This window comes from Desmodus rotundus, chromosome 9, assembly GCF_022682495.2.
Source record: "Desmodus rotundus isolate HL8 chromosome 9, HLdesRot8A.1, whole genome shotgun sequence".
Classification (NCBI taxonomy): Eukaryota; Metazoa; Chordata; class Mammalia; order Chiroptera; family Phyllostomidae; genus Desmodus; species Desmodus rotundus.
The window spans coordinates 17,838,489-17,861,285 of record NC_071395.1 but is presented as its reverse complement, the minus strand read 5'-3'; the positions used below and the strand labels follow the sequence as shown (position 1 = coordinate 17,861,285).

Genomic DNA, 22,797 nt, shown 5'->3' with positions numbered 1-22,797 from the left:
AAGCTTTAAAATGAAGCCTGATATTTTTTACAAAGCCTGATTTTTAACTTGTACATAGGCTTTTGCCTTGTTGAAAGAAAAAAAGAAATCACAATAGCTGGAACCCCAATTTGCTCAAATCTGCCTTTTGCAGCTGATTTTATTTAGTTATTGACATAATTACGTTTAGAAAACATTTTGTGGCATCAGCAGTTACATCAAATGAGTGTGCGAATTTTCTCATCATTTATTTCTTGCACAGATTTTAATTGTCCAGATCTACAGATTCGGGACATTCCTGCCCTTGAAATAGGAATGCTTTTCAGGTGTTGATTTCCACTATAGCTAGAGGTTTCATTCCTTTTGTGGTTGTCCTTCATGGTTTGTTTTGTTTTTCCTTTTTCTTTTCCCTTGAAACTAGAGTGAATTTCACATCTTAATAGATTGGTTCCTGACTGTGAGGAAATGTTTGCACTGCTTAAAGGAGCAGCTTCTGTGGCTGCAGAGGGTGGGTAACAGGAAGACCTAGGGGTTGTGAACACATGTGGGAATGTAGTCCAGGACCAGGGTCTGCACACGAATGATAATGGAAGTCTAATAACTGTGTCGCTCCATAAACTCGCTGCGTCTGCTAGAAGGAGAATCTGAGGTTTAGAAACTGAGATAAACATTTAAGGTCTAGTTCCCTTGCTGCATGATCCTAGTCAAATTCTTTAACATATTGATCCTCAGTTTCCTGTTTTGTTTAAATGGTGATGATAAAAATACATGCTGACTCCATTGCTGGAGGACCAAATGAGATTTCTGTGTGAAAACATAATGTAACCCATAAAATACTCGGCACATTGTTACTGATGACTCATTGGGAGACTCCTGAGAATGTGTGCGCTACTGTGGAAAGCTGAGGGGTGTCTATCAGTGTAAAGCAGTTAAGAAGTATGTTTGCAAAAAGAAAATTTGCTGGGAAATATGAGTGGGCTGAGGGTGCTCCCTCCCTTCCTTCCCTTCAGTCAGCAGATCATATTCAACCTTGGTAGGGAATCCAAAAATTAGTTTGATACATTTACCTAGTGGCTATCTAAAAAATAATGTTCTAGTTTTATGTCAGTGTGTTCCAGCTATATTGGTGCTCTAGTGTGTCATCTGGTTTTAGAGTTTTGTGTACCGTGTGGTTTTTAAAGAGTTAATAAAAACTTAACTACTTAGTAAACTGCTAGGGAACAACTGAGACAAATGTCGTTGGCATCAAATACACTGGGAAATAGGGTTTTCAGCAGAAGTGTCTTAATTGGGACTGGGGCTGGTGTCTGCCCTCTGTTCACCTTGGTCTCTGCTTCTGCCACGAGTCACAAAACCGGTCAGCTTTGCAGCCTCGAGCTTCGTGATTGGCTCCAAATGAGTCAGATTCCTGTTCTGTCTAGTGCTTGATATGGTTGGCAAGACCATGTAGATAAACAGCAGCAGAAGTGCCAAACCCGTTTGAGGAGAGAGAACATATCCTGGCTTGGAGAGCATCCGTTGTCCTTCACGTAGGCTTAGTTTTATTGTAGGCAAGGGAAAACTCTCTCTCCTAACGCAAGGTGAGAAAGTGTGTCAAGGTGTTTGGGAACTTTTCCCTTAGACAAAAAATGGTATGAAATGTGAGGAAAGCTAAGAGCTGGTGGGAACATGAAGAAAGAAATAATCATTTACAAATAGCTGTTTACTTCACTCGAAAATGATCCTAATCAGGAATTTGCATTTCTTTAAAGTCTTTCTGTTAGTGATAATATCCCTATCCCTATTTCTCAAAAGACAATTATCACATAAAATGGCTTATAATAGAAGTGTTATTGTTTTCCTAGCATTCAGCATGTAAGATTTTTATTGGTGTGCTTACTTTTTTTTTCTAAGCACCTGCAATTATATTTACATTCTGACAAAATATAGTGAAGGTGGCATTAAATCTCCCAAGTTTCTGTCTGTGATCCTAAGCAATTTTACAGTCTTTTCAGCTCTGTTTTCTGTAACATTTCAAGAGCAATTAAGGCACAGTAGTATCATTTGTAAAGTTTCCACAAAGAATGTATTTTGGGTTTTGGTGCTAGATGGCATAATAACTTGCTTTTATTTATTTTCTTTCTTGTTTTATTGTCATTCAATTACAGTTGTCCCCATTTTCCATCATTACTCTCCCTTGCCCTACCTACCTCCCACCTCCCCCATTCAACCCTCCCCCCCACTCTTGTCTTTGTCCATGGGTCCTTTATACATGCTTTTAATTAGTGTGGCAGATCGAGGATTAGCTCAGTATCAGAGCCTTAGTAGTGAGGCCATAAGATCTTAGCTTTAATGTGGGAGACGTTCTGACGGTGTGAGGAAAGCAGAAAGGGGGTGAGGTGCCAGCATCTGTCATTGGTTGTGTTGAGTGGTTGGCAGGAGGGGATGTTGATGGAAGTGTGGTGAATTGCCAAACAGATGACAGTTTGTGAGAAACAGGAAGAGGAAGATCACAAACACGCCATGGATTCTTTTCTTGGTTCTAGGTTAAAATAAAGGACTCTATTCTACTAAGAACAGGTAAACACCTTACCTTAGATGTCTATTAAGAAAAGGTAATGAAATATATATGAGATACCCTAATTGGCATTCATGCAACAATCATACATTTACTAAGCATCTTCACAGGGCCTGTGAAGGGTCTGGAGTTCCACCCCCCCAACCATTTACAAACTAAAAATTTAGACTGCCACATTTTCTGGGTGCAGGTGGAAGGCACAGAATTGTGACAAGGACTTTGTTAATCCCAGCTCAGCATGCAGGCTGAGCTTTGTGTCCCTGTCAGTTCCTCTTGCCCCCAAGTCCCATGGGGCCATGCGGAGAGGTTCTGGTGGATGCTGTACTTCTGGTGGGTTTGTGTTACTGCTAAGAGATGTGAGCTTGGGGAATCTATGGCTTTTAGAGTAAACGTGTTCTTTGTCCCAGGGAAGGCATTAACTCATTCCTCAAGGTTGTTTGCAGGGAATACAACCCAGAGAAACAGACTGGGTAAAGAGCAAAGAGCAGGCAGGGCCCATCGTCCCTGGCACCCAATACAATTTTCAGGAGTGCTCAGGACCCATGGTAGATTGCCTCTTCCAACACTAAGGGACACATGACAACTACCTTACAAACCATAACTGTCTGTGTACCAATACGTATAATATGCATAAACTCGGTGCACTTATATTTGTAGTTTGCAAGGATTATTATTCCTTCTTTCCAGCACATGAAGAGTTGGAGGCTCAGTGTTGAAATAAGGAACAAAAATCACAAATGAATGGCACAACAGGCACCACAAAACCTCAGTGTTTTAAACTCATAGTCTAACGGTATTACCATTGAACGGTTTTGTGTCACTGCTGAAGAATTTTTAGGCCATGCTGGCTCTGTTTTAGTGAGGGCTTTTCCATTATTTTATTTAGTGCTTTGTACATTTCAGGAAATGAGCACTCTTTTTGCTCATCTATTGCTATTTTTGTTTCTATTGGTCTAGCGTGTTCCTACATCTCTTCCTCCATTTAGCTTAGATAAATCTGTTTATTTCTAAAGATCTGCAGCTTTCAGAGTTCTAGGAAATAGGCTCAAAACAGTGAAATTGTGTGTTAGCATAGAATTGCAGAGTTGTAGAGATAAAATGTACACCAGGCACCATTTAGTCTAACCGTTGGACCTCCGTTTTATGAATAAGAAGGCAGAGGTTCAGAGAGCCTGGGTGAATGCCACCCAAGGTCAAAGGTCTTAGTAATGATGAAGAGAAGATCATAACCCAAGTTTTGTTTTTTTAATCTAAAATTCGGTGTTTTTATCACTGTACTACATTTCATTCTGAAAGAAAAAGAATTCCAGAATATTGGTAGAAGCTTAGTACCTTCTCATTATGTACTCTAAAGTTCTGTTCTGTCATATCAGTACTTCCGAATAATCAATCTATGTATTGACGTACCACAGAATTATAATTCCCTGAGATCATGAGCTAGAAACTGAAATGCCTTCCTCAGATCAGTAGGTAACTGAAACAGCTAGTGTGCTCGGTGGGAAGAATGGAGTCTACAAAACCTAGAGAAAGCACACTCATTCAGACCCACTCGGATTTGACATTTCTTGAACATTGTGTGCCTCATCCCCAACCTACGTCTGCCTCTGGATTTGGCCCTCCAGCTGCCATCCCGCAAGGCCTGAGTTGTATAACATAGACTAAAAGTATTTTCTATATCCTTTAACGTGTTTGGTCACATAGGCTTTTAGAACTAAATAGCATACTAGTTGCCAGCGGCTCTAACCCATTATTTTGCTGAAAGAGAAACAAAGCAGAGTCAGTGACTTGCTCAAGTCGATAAAGCTAGTGTGTCAAACCAGCTGTGACTAGAACTAACTTTATAAACTCCTAGTCCTGTGTTTCTTCGGCTTCATCTTCAAACATTTTCTAAACGAATGTTCAATTTTATAAAGAAAAAGCAATGAGAAAGTCAGATTTGACATGTAACATCACTTTTTGCAGATAACATCTCAGGAATCAATCAATAAATGTATTGAGTATATTATCATATGTCCATGCTAATTGACGTGAGGTATACAAAAATATATTGGACATCTTTGTTCATTCCTGTCCTCCCTAGTTGGGAAAGTCAAAATGAATATTGGAGAACAACTAAATGCTAGAATCTAGCATCAGCATAGCGAATGATTGTGCAGGAAGAAGCTTCTGTTCATATTTTTCTTTTTTTTCAATTTTATGCTTTTAAGTTTTTCTTTTATTGAGTTTATTGGGATAACATTAATTAATAAAATTATATAGATTTCATGTGTACAATTCTATAATATATCATCTGTATATTATATTGTATGTTCATCACCCCAAATCAAATCTCATTCCATCACCATTTATCCCCCTACACCCTCTTCTACCTCCCCCCACCCACTTTCCCTCTGGTAATTAACATGCTGTTGTCTGTGTCTATGAGTTTTTTCTTATATCTTCTTATTTTATGTCTTTTTTATTTTACAATGTTTTATGCATGATATATTAATAAAGTAGATTGTAAATATAATTTGTAGACAAACAACTACACATATATTGGAATACCTGTCCCCCAATCTTTGCAGTGATAATAGTGGGCAAAAAATGATTAGAAAATTAGAGACTCCTGCTATAACTTTTTACATCTTAGCGAAGACCATGCATTTGAAAATATGCCTCTCTCATGCTTGCAGATGAGAAAGGCATTCTTATTATGGAGAACAGTGAGTGCAGAGCTGTGAAATAGGGAAAGGGTACCAGAGAATGTTAGGATCTTGTTAATTCCCTCTCGCATATTCTAACGTTTTAATTGGAACTGCCTCAACTACTCAACAGTAGACCATTAGTCTAATTTTACCTTGAACAGCTATTATTCTCTAATTCTGTTAATGGCCTAGACCATATATTTTGTAGCCTTTGTTAACCCCACAGCATCTGACAGAAAGTTTGATGTACAAAGAGCAAAATGCTCATAACTAAATAAAATGTCAACAAAACACCATTGACTGAAGGTCGTATTGTGACTTTAGAGAACACCATAGAGGCCTTGGACTGTTGTTTAAAACAATACTTGCTACCTTATGGGGGGAGGTTGTGATAGTTACGAAGTTCTGCAGGTATTTTGTGATCCATTTCTCCCCACCTCCTCCCACCATGTGCCGCTAAACATGCCAGTGGGAAGTGTTCATTTTAGCTTTAACATGAATTACACTTAATTTATTTTGAGAACTTTTTGTTAATGTCATGAGGCTGTTTGATATAATTTCAGTTCTTTGGGGCTATGGTAAATCCAGAGTCAGAATGCCCCATACAGGTAGCTAAGATAGGTAACAAAATTAAGTCAAAATCTTTTTAATAGTATGACATTATTGCTTCCTAGTAGCCTACTTTTATCCTTATAATAAAGAGGTTGCATGTTTTGAGGGTTTTTTTGTTTGTGCTAGGCATGTAATTGTGTATGCAAGAATAAGTTGCAAATGTTGAATAAAATATAACGAATAGAGACAGCTTTGCATTTTTAGTGTGGCCTTGTCAAGCTAGAGTTTTGCTTGAGCTAGGAACACAGTGCAGACCATGCTAACATTCTGCCTCGATCGGCTTTTCTTGTGCCATTGGCCCATTTTGTGGAAGTTGGCACTGCCTCTTCACACCCGCATGTGGGGTAAGCCTGGATGACGGGGGAATATTTGAAACTAAAGCAGGCCCTTTGAACTTTCAGTCGTGCCAGCAACGTGTCAGCATTATTAGTCATTATTTGTTTCCATGTTAAACACTAGATTAACAAATTAATCTCTTATTTTCTAGTAGCTAATTGTAATCTTCCAGATAGATGTGTTGTAAGCATAAATTCCTTCTTCCTACCAGGGAAAAATCTTTTAAAGTGTCAGTGGAAAATAATTCTATATATTAAAAACGTATTCAGAGCATGCCTACACATATCACTGTTTGATCTTCCATCTGTATTTGCTTATTTTATTTCCTTTTCATGCTTACCAGTGGCTCTCGGTTTCTGTTTGTGATGAAACAAACTAGACATTCAACTTGAGGAGGCATCTTGTGCAGCTGGAAAGACAAGGAGAGGAAAAGAAGGCATCTTTACTCAGTGCTTCATTTGTGCCAAGTGCTTATTCTCTTGTGTAAGGCTTCCCCCCTCTTGTTTTTTTGGATCTTAACATGTTTATTATTATTTATTTATTTTGTTGTTGTTGACTATTGGACAGTTTATGTTAAGAAAAAAATTACCTATAGTATTTGGATGGTCTACTGTCAAAATGCTCAATTACCTCAAAAAGATACAATGGGAAGGAAAAATGAGTTTCTCTAGTCCTTCGGGTGATGTCCTTAGTGGGTACAGGAGTCCGGATGAATATATGTTTTGTGTCAGTGAAAAGCAAAAGAGACGATAGAAGCATGAAAGTGTGAAGTGAGGGAGTCATCAGGAAGAGCACATAGTCAGAAATAGAAAGCAGCTTGTGTCGGTGCTTCACAAAAATTGGTGGTGAAATGCCTGTTGTTATCTGCAGATCCCAGTCAATATACTGTTGTATATGATCAGTCCTGATGCCTTTATATTTGTAGCAGATATATGTCATCCTATCTTTGTAAATAGATTGACTTTAACACATTAAATGGAAACATGTGTCAAGATATATACATAGACATTCACTCAATATTTATACTGGATTAGATCAGGTGACTGGAGGAGGCTTTTGGGTTTGTTATGTTAGACCATATGGGCAAGTTGCAGACTTGAAAAGACGTATGGTGTTTTCAGTTTCATTCTAATTATAGAATCTTATCTACATCAGTAAAAGTTTATATTTAACTTTTAAGAACTGTATGCAGTGAGCAAAATAACAGTACGAACCCGTGTGTCTGTAAAACAGAAATTAGATTTTGATAAAAAGTAAATTGATTCTTGATAAAGTTCTGAATGTTAATGGGACAAAAATTCCCATCTGACTCTAACCATTTTCTGTTCTTGCAGTAACTTTTACAGTGATATAGGCTGACTTTTTTTTTTGGCACCCACATATAGCAAAGAACTGTGAAACATTTCAAACCTCCAAGTGACACTAAAACTGTGAAGTATGAAATGGAAGTGCCAGAGCGTGTGAGACGCATTGCATAGCGCCGCTCCGTGATTCAGTGTGTGCGTGCAAGGGAAATGACAATGCCACTGCCAGATGCAGCATGACGAATGCTAGGAAAAGTCATAAACAACACAATCTTCATTTGCAAACACTCCCTAATGCCTCAAAGTTAGCGCCTTCTCCGTTTAGCAGCCCTGCCCTGCCCAGTGATTACACCCTTTTCACCCCATGAATATCTGCTGTGAGAAATAAAATCATAAGTGAATATCCTCCATGCTATGTTAAGGTTCCTAAATGGTTATGATAAAGGGCTCTGGTAGTTCAGGATTCCCCATGAATGCTTCTATCCCCCTCCCCCAATACATGAGTATAATTAGTTTGACATTAGTTTGTGTTGATATCTGTTGCCCACTTCCGATTACTGCTTCCTTCCTAGGTTTCCTCAGATAATATTCCAGCTTGGGTCAAATGAGTCCTCTGAGTCCCCCAAATCTGACTCAGGGCCTCAGTTGTGTGTCCGTGTGTGCATTCTTGCTTCTGAGACTCAGGATATCTGTACGTCTCACTTTTGGGAAGCATGTTCACAGGGATTAGGGATGATCACCAAACCTCCTTAACTCCCTGGACAACTCACAATGGGAAGGAAGGAAGAATTCCTCTAGGGTCCTTCAGGTGGATACAGGAGTCCTGCTAGGTCAGGTGAGTGTTGATGCATTGATAATTTATCTTAGTGAAGAGCAAAAAAGACAAGAAAAATATTAATGACAATAGCAACAGCTCCCTATTTCCTGCGTGCTTTATATGTAGTTAGTTTATCGCTTATCTAACGCGTTGCAATCTAATCTACAAAGCTCAGAAGTATCATTCCCCAATTTGAAGAATGGGTGAACTAAAGCTCACAGAGGCTAAGTGGCTTACCAAAGGTCAGAATGGAGCAGCAAACTCAGGCTGCTGACCCAAATTCACTTGCTGCTCACCCAAAGTGTATCACACTGTCTGGTGTGATGCATTTCCTGAAGGAATGAGGTTTTAGTGAGTTGTTTTTGAAACCTCTAGTCCCAAGAGATATTGCAACAGAATGATTAGTTTTAGAGGGTTTAGTAGGTACCCAGCTGTGAGCCAAAGGAGAATAGTGCTCAGGTGTTAACTGAGGCCATAACCAGCAGAAGGTCTTCCTTCCAAGGGATGAGGGCACATGGGAATGACAGGTGTATCAGTGTGGTGGCTGGACGGAGGTAGAATTAAGGAGCTGCTGCAAAAGCAATGAGTTTGAGACATCAGGAGTTGCCCAGAGAAGAGGCTGAGAACTCAAAACTGCTTAAGTTTGGAAAGCAGCTTTGAGGAACAAAATTAATTGCTGGACTAAATAAGACTCAAACATCTGGAAGTCAGTTCTTTACTCACCTCCATGTGGGTCATCTGTGAAGGAAGAGGAGTATGTAAGCCCTGCTTATGTTAAATTTTATGTATTTGTGAAAATGTGTAGCTATGTATCCATCCATCCATCCATCCACTCACTCATCCATCCGCCCACCCATCCACCCATCCATCCATAGACATCTATCTATTCTGACAAGAAACATGAGGTTTCTGGATCAGAGACAGACTTTTAATTACTCACATAGCATCTTACCTCAGTTTTCCCCATGATTCAATTCCCTGTGGGGCCATTCGACAATGGCAGATGTTACCCACATGCACAGAGGTGTTAGTACAACAGAAGAGGAACTCTGAAATTATGAATCTTGGAGCTTATTTAGGACATTTGACACATTTTCCTGTTCCTCCTCTGAGGGTGAGGGGGTAGAGATAGAGAGAGAGAGAGGGAGAGAGAGGAAGGAAGGAAGAAAAAGAAGGAGGAGGAGGAGAAGACGAGAATGAGGGGGAGGGAGAACAAATGCTTTAGGAATGTAAGCAAACCAGTTCTGGGAAGAGGAGGTGAACCGAAGGTCCCGATGTCTATTACTCTTTGGAACTAAATGTTCCACGAGGTCTTTATCTTTAACTTCTATGGCTTATTTGCCATTCAAACATCCTTATCTGATGTGCCAAAATTAGTTGCTTAGAAAGTACTGACTGTGTAGAAATGTGAAAATATTCACGGAGAATTATTTTCTAGAACCTGTTTTTAATTTTGTTTAAGGGAAAAATTAAGATTGGCTGACTAGGGATATACAGCAGCATTTTTCCATTAGGTGGATCAGGGCCCAGTAAACCCACGCAAAGGCTCAGGTTTGCAGGATTAATTGAAACGTAACCACATCTTCTGAGTTTTGATTTGGTTTGTTATGCAGCATTATTCTGGCAATTTTTGTGATATTCATGAATATAGAGAGAAATGGGCAAATTTTAGATATATTTTAGTGATAGATAATGAGTTTCTGGTTTGAATGGGTGGCTATATGATGATGTCATTTAGTAACACAAGAAAGACAATAAAAAACAGCTTTTGGAGGAGAAAAATTAGGAGTTCCATTAAATATATTTGAGATACTTATCAAAATGTGTGTTCACATGTAAGACAACATGAGTCTGAAATTTTGAGTGCAGGTGTGGGCTGGAGAATAAAATTTTAGTATAGACATAATTTATCCAAGGAACTGAATGAAATCTCCCAGAGAACAAGGGAAGTTGATGTAAACAAAAGGGCTTAAAGTAGAGGCCTAGGGCACACGCCATTCTTTAGGAGTCAAATAGAAGAGGGAGAGTCAGCAAAGGAGACCGGGCAGCCTGCTTTTTATAGGAGGAAAAGCAGGAGAAGGTGTTGTCACATAGTGCCTTCCCAAGGGAGTCACCATTGTCACTGAGCATTGCTGAAGGCATAATAAAAAGCAGAGAGTGGGCATGCCCCTCTGAAAGTCATTGTATCCTTGATAAGAGCAAGGACTGTGCAAGCTGGACTGGAAGAGAATTGAAGAGTAAATGGGGTGAGAAGGCGCAAACTGTCCACAGACAACCAGTTTCAACATTTTGCTGTAAAGTGAAGAGAAATTGAATAGTAGCAAGGGAATTTTTTAAAAATTTTGCTGTGAAGTGTTAGGTATGATGGTGACTGCATTAAGCGGTCATTAAAAAGTTAAAACCTTTTATTTGAACGTGGTCATTCTTTTCCCACTCCACTTGACATACATTTCAGATCTTCGCCACTCTCTTGGAGACCCTTGTCCAACTTCTATCACCTTCTCTCGGTACCTGACCTCACCTCCTACTTCATGGAGAAAATAAAGCTGTTCTCGATGACCTTACTGGGAACTTATCAATAGCCACATGATCTACTTTCCTCCTTTAGAAGAAAATGCCTCTTTTCTCTAGATCATGGCTAAATTTTATTCCAACCCTTCCCCTCTCTGCCAGGAACCTATCTTACTTGTTACGTGCTATTTGCTTTTTTACCCTATATTTTCAGTGTCCCCCTTTTTATAATATATAACAATTCTAACGGCTTTCCATCTGAAAACATACTGATACCCAAACATTTTGTTCTCAAACACATGTCCTGGTGGTGCCCATTTCATCTCTCCTCTTCCCTTTAAACCACACCTCTTGAAAACAGAGTCTACATTTATTATCTCCAAACACTTTATTCCTTCAAACCAGTGAAATTTTGCATTCACCTCCATCTTTCCATTATATTTTCCAGCAATAATCTCCCAATTAGAAAAGCTAGAGTACACCTTTCATCACTTGTCTTAAATTTAAGATAGTGGAAATAAATTTTCATAGCACTACAATAGAAATTACTCTGTTATTTGTGTAATTATTTCATTATTCGGTTAATTTTATTTCCCAGAGTATAGCCTTCACAGTCCCCAGATTATTTCTTATATACCTGGCGCCTAGCAGTCTCCCATCATATTATAGGCATTCAGTAAATATTTGTTGAATAAATGATTGAATAAGTGGATGATGGATAAAAACACAATCCTTGTCCTGAAGAGACCATGAAAGAGTTCATGGTCTAGTGAGGAATTGGCATCCTACATTAACACATATGTGCTAGAAATTCCAACCGCAGAAAATCATGCGACATCCACCCAGCCCACACTAGAATGTGAAATGTCAGTAAATTGCAATCTGTCATTCTTGACTAATTAATCTGTCTATAAATTTGTAATACTAAGTTTTAATTTTGTTATAATTACTCCATATGAAATTAAGTGCAATTTAAATAGCAGGTCTTAAAAAGGGGGAAAGGTAAGAAAAGTATTTTATAATCCCTTCAATATACAAAATCTAAAAATCTCATTTTTGATGGTAAAGGATTTGGATTTAGTCCCTGTGAGGCACTTTTGTAGTATTATTATCTGTGTACAAGAGAACTGGAAGCTCATTTAGCCCAACAATTTTTATGGTATAAAAATCCCCTCTATAATGTTCTCCAGAAAGTTCTTATCAAATCTCTGCCAGGAGACACGTGTAATAGCGAATATGCTCCATTTTATGGTATCCATTTTATGAATTATTAAAACTCTAAATTCTACTTAGTGTAATATCCTCTAGGTCCTAAGTGAAATAAGTCAGACAGAGAAAGACAAATGCCATATGGTTTCATTTACATGTGGAATCTATAAAAACAAAGCAAACAAAACAAAACAAAACAGACTTCGAGAAAAGGAGAGCAAACTGAGGGTTGCCCAGGGGGAGGGGGGAGGGGATGGGCGAAAAAGGCGAAGGTGAATGTAGTCAATACTATTGTGATAAGTTTGTACAGTGACACATGATTATTGGACTTAGTGTGATGATCACATTGCAAAGTATATGACTGTCGAATCACTATGTTGTATACTTGAAACTAATATAATGTTATATGCCAACTACATTTTAAAAACCCTCTAAATTCTAGAAAACTTGTTCCTAGTAACTTAACTTGGTCCAGTTTAACTATTGTATTTAGGATTGGTTGCCTTTAACCTTCAGAGTTAGAGCTCTATTTTTTTTTTCCCCAAAAGGAGGACATAAAAGGATTCATTAGGATGGTTGGGGCAGAGATGGGGGTCAGTTGAAGGAGGAATGGTAAACCTATAGTAAGTCGTGATATTAACAATTTTGTGTAGCTGAATAAGAAGTGTTAAATATTTTATTTATTGATTTGTATAACAAATGCTTGATGAATGCGTTAGATATTATAATGAGGATTGCAAATTATTGCAGTGTTTAGACCAAAGAGTGTTTCCTGAGTTGAATCTCGAAATGTGCCTGGCTAACAAAAAGGGGGAAAGTATCGAAGACATTTCTTTTTTTTTAAATATAATAATACAAAAGTTTTATTTGGAGATATGAAGTTGATGTTTTTGGTTGTTCCAGTTCAGTCAAGATAGCCAGAACAATCTTGAGATTTGTTTAATTAAAATTTGATTTGATTTGAACTAAGAAAATATTTAAACCTGATCATATTGGTAATGCCTCTTTTTTAAAAAAATATGTATTTTTAGAGAGAGGGGAAGACAAGCAGAAAGGAAGAAAAACATTGATTGCTGCCTGTCATACTCCCAGACTGGGACCAAACCCACAACCCAGGCATGTGCCCTGACCATGAATTGAACCACAGACCCTTCACTCTATGGGATGATGCCCAACCGAGCAACACTGGTTAGGGCAATCAATGCCTCTTATTTCCCTTCCCTTTTTTTAAGAATCAGTTTTAATGAGGTATAGTTTACATAATACAAATTTCTCCTATTTTAACTATCAAAACATTTTGAGTTTAAGAGTTTAATATACCAGTGTAACCACCACCACTACAATCAAGATAAAGAACGTTTTTGCTCTGGCTGCTGTGGCTCAGTGGATTGAGCGCCAGCCTGAAGACATTTCTTTATTCCGCACATTTTTATGGACCACCTGAAAATCCAAAATGGAAGAAGAGAAGAAGAACAAAAGATTTAGGGCAGAGCCCAGCTTCTGTCCCTGGCAGTTGGTGCACATGCCTGGTGGCCATGACCCCTTCATTTGCATTGCATGAGCGAGGCACAGAATTAAAATTCATGAAACATGCAAGGTGGGGAGTCAGTGCAGTGGCTCCTCAAATTTGAGTGTCTCCCAAAGGGGATGCCATCAATGAAAGGCTAAACCAGGAAAATAAAAAGTCTTGCTTTGTAAGGAGGAAATAGCAAAGAAACTTGAGTATCTTAGCTTTGGCTCTGAGAGAAGTCTCCGCATATAATTTATTGAATCAGAATCAACATTATACTGGAATCTCAAAAATCCCTAAGTGAGAAATTCATTTAATGTTATTATGAGTTGAAACTTTTCTCAACTGCCTGGAGGAAAAATAAATTATTTCTTGAGGAATGGATCTTAATCCCAGCTTGTAAATAATTTCCATTCCTATGAAATATGAGTTTACAGTTTTAAAATATCAGAAAGAAATAAGCCACTGGGAGTGAGAGACCTAGTCCTTCAGTTTCCTCAAAACGAAATTAGGTTTACAAAGACCACAGACATTACAATTTTCTGATATAGAATAGAAAATAAGTATGCTTAATATGTTTAAAAAGTAAAAGTATAAAAATGAACTAGAAACTATAAAAATGTTCAGGAAGATTTGATGAAGGACCAAAGGAACTTCTAGAAATAAATATATAATAATTTAAATAAGACACTTAGTAAGTTTTAAAAATGAATTCAATGAAGCTGAAGATAGAAATAAGAAATTAGAGAAGGTATCTTAAAATTTATAAAATAAGCACAAAGACATGGAAAATATCAAAGTCTAAGAGCTCTGGAGAACATACTGAGAATTTTTAATATGCATTTAAACAGAATTTTCTAATTAGGAAATACTGGAGAATAGAGAGCAAGGTAATTTTAATTTAAAAATATATTTGTTGATTTTGGGGAGAGAGAGAAGGGAGAGAGAAACATTGATATAAAAGAAACATTAATCAGTTGCCTTCAGCATGTGCCCCAGTTGAGGACTAAACCCACAACCTAGGAATGTACCCTGACTGGGAATTGAACCAGCAACCTTTTGGTCTACCGGACAATGCTCCAACAAATGGAGCCTCACCAGCCAGGAGAAGCAAGGTAATTTTAGAAGAGATAGCGACCCCTGCCTCTTGGAGACCTGCAGGTCTGGAACAGAGAAAGAACAAAGTGAGCCTAGAACCATTATTGTGGCAGAAAGGAAGGAGTGTTCAAAAGCCAATGGAGATATGACAAAATGGCCCAGGAGTGACTAGCCAGTTTTGTTGGCATCAGCTTCAAAAAGAATAAAGTTGGAAGTAGATTATAACACACTGAGTAAAAAAGGAATTCATGTGTTATATCCTACATCTCCCTTCTCTAGGAGTTAGCATTGCTATTTTCACTAAGTAGATATTACTTAAGTAAAGAAGCAAACAAATATGCATATTGAATGTCACTGTGATTAAGGATGCAGGCTCCAAGGCTGGCCTGCCTGGGCTTGAATATTGACTTTATCTACTGGCCAGCTGTATAACTCAGGAAAGTTAACTGCTGTTTTTTTGCTCAAGTGTTCTCATCTGTAAAATGGAGATAAAATTAGTACCTAATTTATGGGGTGGTTATGAGAAATAAAATATGATAATCTATATATAGCAATTAGCACACTTAGCTTGTAACAAATAGTTTCAAATGTTTCTGTTTTTGAGTCTCAAACTTATGAATTCTTTCTCTAATTCACCTTAATATATTTCTCAACTATCATGTGTCTTTACTTAAAGTGTGTCTTTTGAGCTCTATAGTTACCCTTCAAAGGAAGCAAGGCAGAAATTACCCGCTTTCCCTGATTAGGTCCCTGAGGCTCCATGAGCTCTGGGGACAATGGAACAGTGATGAAGGGTGAACCTAGTCAGAAGGACACGGGTTCATTTCTTGGCTCTGCACTTTTTCACTTACAATATCTTGAGTAATCTGCTTTCCTCATGTATAAAAGGGAGTAGTCACAGTACTGTACCAAACAAACAAAGAGCGATAAAGCATAAGTGTAGCACAATTCATAGGGAATGCTAACTAGTACCCCTGGTATTTTACAGTCAACAAATATTAACATTCTGTTCTTCATTTCTCCAAAATTTCAGTATTCCATGTTATATGTTTTCAATGGAATTTACATAATCTGGTCAACTGTGCTTTTGTGTCTGTTAGCGTTGAGACACCACTAGTTTGTAAATAATTCTAAAACAGAGGGTTTTGTTCCATTTTTAACATATCTTTGATAGATCTGAGCTAGTAGCTACAAGGTACTTAATGTATGACAATATTTTGTTGCAATGCTTCAAACTATATGTTAGTCCCATTGCGGGTACAAATTAAAAAGTAGTAGCTATTTTGAAAATATGTATGTAATTTTCTCTTTGGACTCAGAACTAGTTTTTTATTTTTTTAAGCAGAAATTTTGCCTTTTCTGGACTTTCGTCTTCCGATCAAACGGATGAGGCTTTTTGGAGCTGTCGATATTCCTATTTATATTAACTAATGATTGCCAAATTATTTTAAAATAGCAGGCTCGCCTGTAAAAACTAAGCCTTCTGATGATCGCAACGATAATAATGCTGATGTGTGAAAACGAGGCCATTTGTTTCCACTGGGATGTGCTGTGCTGTGGCCGACATTTCTCAGGGAGCTAGCTCTCTCCTTCTTGATATATGCGGTTCATTTACTCTATACTTTCAGCGCTAAATTTTCGTAATTGCAAAACATCTGAGGAGCATGGGGTGAAAAAAATACATTCAAATGTGGTTTTAGAGTACCTCTGTGTTAGTAATTTTTTTGAAAAATATGGTAGTACCTGTTATTAAAAAATCCATGATTTGCAATTTAATTTGAAAAATGCCCTTATAACTTGAAAACTAATAGTATACAATTAAAGCTTTTTTTTTCAAATTCCAGAACAAGTTAAACTGTGTAAAATAGTGACTAATATTGAATCAGTGGGTAAAAAAATGGAGAAAGAAAAGCAGCAGTGCCATGGGAAGTCCAGGTAATGTGCACTAAGCTAATCTATAGGAAATTGCTTTCCTTCCATTTGGCCAATATTTCATGACCAATTCTTGTGGTTTCTCAAGTCTATTAACACCCCATGCATGAGGCTAATTTATCCTTCTGCTTGAGTCCCTCAAAGCAATATCAATGATCACAACTTTAGTTTTCATTTCAATTAACTTTTGAACTGGAAGATGTGTGAGGAGTGACGCAAACCATCTGGGCTTTACAGTGCGTAAGCGCAAATCCAATTTGTGGCTTTCTTGAGAAAAATGCCATATTTTATGATAACGTTACATAAGTTTGGGATTTTAATAACTCATATGCAGCAATTATGGAGCAGTTAAGTTATACTTTTTCTTTTTTTAACTTAATAATTTAAAGTTACTCTTTTTCTAACAGAAGGTGAGGCCGATCTTACAAAGCGTAGTTGGTAGGCAGACACTCTGAGTATTGCTTCTGTTTTCCAAAGATGGGGGGAGATGGGTCAGTTACTTTGCCGAATTATTCCACTAAATAACCATCATCCTCTTCAAGACGATGTTATAATTGTGTGTGTGATCATTGGATCTAACGCTACAGATAGACCCTCTCAAAGCCCTTTGGCACGTTTTGTAAGAACACGTATACTTATAGAATGTAAGTACTACCCTGTTAAAGTGCTGTTTATTTCAGACCCTTGTTTTACATCAATTCATTGCTATGGTCAGAAGTTTGAGGTAATTGGCACAATTATAAATAGAATAAATTTGAGAAAATGTTGCCACGGCTACACAGAATGTCATTGATCTTCCAATATTTACGTGGCAAAAATGTGCTTAACACTAGAAGGTTCTTGCTCAGAAGTGTCTATCCTCTTGGCTTAAGTATAAAACTTAAGTTTGGAAGAGTGGAATATATGTAGAGCTTTAATACTGAGGGTCTTTAATACTGAGGGTCTTTAATACTGAGGGTTTTTTCCATGATAAGATATTAATTGTGAAAAAAAAAAAGAAATGATTGTATTGGGAATTTACTGGTTTATAAAAATTTCCTTTCCGCCTTTACTTAATTTCACCCAAGGCCCAGATTGATTTAGCAGAGTGGTAGCTGTTAAAAGAGTACTTAATACAGCAATTTAACCAAATAATGATTTAGGGACAAGTAGACACATATTATTTAATAATCTGATCATGTATAATATTTTTCAATTTGTCTTTCTCAAGAGAGTTCAATATTTACCAAATATTTTTTTCTGCAACTGGCAGAAGACAAAGGTCTCTCTTCACCCTTGTGTCCCTTTTTTTTTTTAAATGAAAATATGTCTCGCTTAATGAGGAAGAGCAACACCCTTTGACAGCAGGGGGCACATAAAGCCTGAACGTAAATCCAGCCAGCTGCCTTGTCTTCACAGCTAGCTTATGGCAGTGACTAGTCTCCTGCCTTAGCAGTTAGCTTCATTTTGTTAGTATTACAAGTGTGATGGGAACACAGAAGAAGAGGCAAATAATTGTTTTGGACATGATGACTCAGGATTTTTAAAAAACTGTGTTTAATTAGACAAATAAAATGTGATCACACTGAACTTTTTATTGAAATCTACTATATCACATAATCTAGGAAAGAAAACTTGGCAATGAGGATATAAGCAACAGTCAGGAAGTCAGGTGGGATTGTAACAGTGCAGAGATAGGTTCTAGGATTAATTAGCATCAATTGATCAGCTTTTTGTGGGACTCAAAATGTGTCTGTTCAAGACAAATAGACTCCTATGAGAGAAGTTGTACGTAAACTACTTACAACTCCCCTGAAGTTGCTAATTTTTACTAATTTTTAATGTGGCACAATATTTTTAGGTAGGCCATAAAAATATTGATCCATGAAAGGAATTTCTTTGGATATGAAATGAAGAAATAGGATAGGATCATATAAATGTTTTCTTTCTTTTTTTTTTGGAAAATGACTTTATTAATCATTGATTTAAGCACTTGTGTAGTTATTAAGAAATGTAAGCAATATATCTTTTTTAAAACAATCTATTCATATACGTAATTTTTAAAAAGATATTTGGTTAGGTTGTATTAGTGAGGGAAAAAGCATTCTCAAAACAAAATATGTTAACATTATTTAATATAATTCCCGTCAAAATTATAAACTTATGTACTATGAATATTCATCTTGAGTCACCGAAATGTGACCTGTGAAGAATTTTTCCCAAGTATGTCTATGTTTGACTTGCAGAGGGAAAACAAAATTGAATATTTCTGCTTTTCAAATTCAAGCTCAAGGAAGTAAAATTCTTTAATATACCTTTGAATTTTAACTTCAAAGATTAATTATCATATCTTAACATACTCTTTTTATGACTATAATGATAAATAGGAATTCATTATAAATATTGATTTTCCATCAAGGAAATTCATTTATAATTCACTCATTTATTAGAACAGATTTTTTTAGTTGATGATATTTGGCACATTTGGAGATATGAAAACTGCGTTTCTGTAAACAGATTCTATAATTCAGACAGGTGAGCCTGTATTTCGTCCCCTAGTTTTGTGATCAGTAGGAATTTCCTATGTGTTACGTGGCAATTTGTATTTAGATTATTCTGATCAGTTTAATAACAGATGAAGATGGGTCATTTCACCTTAATGTTTGTAAAATATTTTGCTTAAGTGGATTAATTGTGATTTACTTCTATTAAAATCTTGCATTAACAGGGGATCATTTTTAAAAATGCAATTAATAGTTCTAATTTTGAGATTTACATAATATTTAACCATGGATCAGATAGAAGAAAGCAAGGCAAACTGACTGATTAGTTTATGTTAATCCAGTTCTTGCTAGCATACAAATAATTTCTAGAATTTCAGATGGAGTTCTGCAAAACTGCCTGAATACCTGTTAAGCATCTCATATTTTCCCTTGGCAATATGACTTAGTTATATTTGGGACACCTCAGTTCTTTGGCTACTAGAATGGGTATGACCACATGAATGACAGTCATACTCATGGATCTTAGAAGTCAGTCATTTATTTACTATTTATTGAGTGCCTACTATGGGCCTAATGTAAAACTCTGAACAGGCCAATTACATTCTCTTCCCTCACAGAACCTATACTTTGATGGGCAGAATGTGTTAAAATCCTAAAAATGTCTTTTATATAACATGTGAATTAGCAATTTCATTTCTAGGCATTTATAACAAGGAAATAATTGGACAGGTACACAAATATAAATACTCAAAGACTTTTACCTTTGTGTGTAAATAACAAAAATGGAAATAACCCCAATGTCCAGCAAAAGAAGATTCATAAATAAACCATCAGTATGTTAAATCCATACAGTGGAATGTTGTGTAATGGACCCAAATAACAATGTGCATCTCTGTAGAGTCACAAAGAAAGATTTTCATGACACAAAATGTAAAAGTAAGCTGAAAAAGTGTTTATACATAAACATAGAAAAGGCATGGAATGTATTGCACATTTTAATCATGACAAATGGTGTCAGTATAAAGTAATAAGAAGAAACTTAGCTCTTGAAGTCCCACCCAATGCCTGGATTCCAATCCTGGCTCCACCCATTTCTAGCTGAGATAATCTGAACTGTATACTACTTAACCCCAAATGTCTTAGTTTCTTCATTTATAAAATGGGTATAATGATAGTAAATACCCAGAGGCTTCTTATGAGGATTAAATGTAATAGTGCGTGGCTGATAAGAACTTAAAGATTTGCAATTATCACTAAAATATTAGAGAGGTGAATTAAGGGCAATTTTAATTTTCTTCCTTTTGCTTATTTACATTTTCTAAAGTTTCTGTGTAGTATCTGGTTTTTGATTCCACTGATGTGGTTGAAGTTCTCCACTTCATGAGAGGAAAACATGTTGGTTAAATCTTTTGCAAAATAGAGAAAAAAATAGATATATTGCATGTTTTTCTAATTTTTCTTAATTTTTTTTTGTTCAGAAAGTAAATGTTATTAATTGTTATCCATGCTCAAAGTCATCAAAACTTGGTATTAATTTGTCTTCATTCAATAATGAATATTTATCAAGAACCCTCAATGCGTCCTTGACTGAAGGGCACTGAGGGTACAACACCTGTCTCGGTTGACAGGAGACAAATAGTTTTCTCTCGAAGATTAGTGTCTAATCCTATAACACTAGCCTTGAAAGTTTGTATTTCAAAATAGGACTATGAGATCACTCAGAGCTCTAACTTTATATTTTTTGAAACAGAGTGCTGGACTCATATGCCTTCCCCATCACCAGGTTCGGCTTGTCCTTACAACCCATGGCCTCCCCTCTCATGATGGGGCTTCTGAAAGGACATGGTGAGTCTCATTGTGTGAGTGTTGGCAGCAGTGATGTTCATTACTCTGCATTCATTCAAAATGCAGAGTGAAACAGCTAGTATTGAGGCAGTCATTTTGTTTTTGTTCTATTGCAAATACCGTATCAAAAAGATTTCAGAAACAACTAGTAACAATTTTTTTAGCTCTGTTTTTGAACTTGAGATGGAAATGTTTTTTGATGTCTATGAATTTTGAAAGTGTTAGGAAATTAAAAGGATAAATTCTTATAATTTTAAAAGTTTCCCTATAGTTGAGTTATTGTTATTTTTAAGACTATATAATTCTTCAAAAGAAAATATAGATGATTCTCTAAAGTCCCTTAAGTGTGATTGAGAAACTTTTTGGAATGTGGTGAGCTACTTGAAGACCTAGGGGGCTACTGAGTCAAAGAAATTAATTTGTATTTTGCCCTATTTTTAACTTATTATTCATGCTCTTGAGCTTCAGGCTATCATTAAGAGGAAAAGCTTCTTATAGAGTGGACTTTGGTTAATTTTGGAAGACATTTTTGAAAATTTTTAGAATATACTCCTCCTTGGATTCTCAGGTCACTCTTGCATACAATTTCCTTGATCCAACTTACAACTTTACAGCCTTTATTGTTTGGATTATTATAGAAGGAATTCCAGCATCAAGTGGAAGCTCAGAAAACACATTTTCATGGATCCAACCAATATCCCCCCAGACTATTAGTATTTGTGAATACAGTGTCAGGATCTTAAACAAATGTAATTGGTCATTTAAAATTTTTTCTTTTAGGCTTGATCAGATCTGAGCCCAAGGGTAGTGGAATGAAGTGTGAGTCTCAACTGAGTCTAGAACTGATTATGCCCGTGAAGAAGTAAATGCTGTCAACAGTTCATCATAAGGCATAAGTTCAATAAATGAAGTCATTTTAGTAGATAATAATCTCAAAATCTGATAACCCTAAAACTGAGGTTTATAACCATTAACTACCCCATAAGTAAAAGTTCTACTAATCCTGTGACATTTAGAGTTTATCCAGGGTCATCCTAAGGGTTAGTGGGAGCTTTCAGTTACAAATGCTGTCCACCTCAGATAAATCACCTGTGTCTTTCCCTTGTGGAGGAACTTCTTAGCTCATTGAAAGATTCAGGAATTCTCATGGCTTTAATCTGAACGTAGAAATTTATTTAAGCCTTCTTTTTCCCATATACCCAGAGCTTACTATACAGGGACTTGACCACTGTTTGTTTAGTGCTAAAGAAAAGATAGAAGACCTTCTAAAACATGTGTTGAGAGAATCCCAGTTACAAGCTACAGATCATTGTGAAATTGTGCGTGGAAGGCTGGCAGAATGGGTAATCACCTGCGTGATATGTTTTGAGATTTGCTAATGGTTCTACCCATGCAAATTTTTTCTGCTGAAGTACCTGAAATATTTACTAATAGAACCATAACTTCATGGAAACTGATGACACCCTGTGTTTATCATAGTGATGAGTATCTGGCACCTATTAGGCACTAATAAATAATTTGTTAAATGAATGAATGAATTATTGAATGTTAATTAAAGAAGAAGCCACCAAATGGAATATACGTCTCTATGCATCTGTGTGTCTGTTTCTGCTTAGTAGGCTAAAACATGATAACTGCTAAAAGAAAAAAGAATTTGGGAATGTCAACTACAATAATAACAGTAATGAATTAATAGCAGTAGTAACATGGAAAAAATAGGACCAGCTGCTATTTCTTAGTTCTTGTTTACTGATTATTTGTAGACTGTAGAGATACCATTAAAATAAGGAAAGTGTTATGCAGTTTACTTTATATGCTTTAAAACCAAATTGTTGGGAAGATTATCAATGTTGTGATATAAGTCTCTCAGTACTCACATAACCTCATGGGGAATTGGAAGGTTGAACACAATGAAAG

The 22,797-nt window shown here is 36.6% G+C and overlaps 1 protein-coding gene across 1 annotated transcript in view; it reads left to right on the top strand.

The window, feature by feature from the left end:
• IQCM (IQ motif containing M) overlaps nt 1-22,797 on the top strand; it is a 225,963-nt gene that overhangs the window by 16,972 nt on the left and 186,194 nt on the right. The window contains exons 4-6 of the mRNA XM_071222322.1: nt 16,465-16,555; nt 20,786-20,880; nt 21,661-21,742. Of these exons, the coding sequence (XP_071078423.1) occupies nt 16,465-16,555; nt 20,786-20,880; nt 21,661-21,742 (268 nt within the window). The remainder of the gene's footprint in view (nt 1-16,464; nt 16,556-20,785; nt 20,881-21,660; nt 21,743-22,797) is intronic.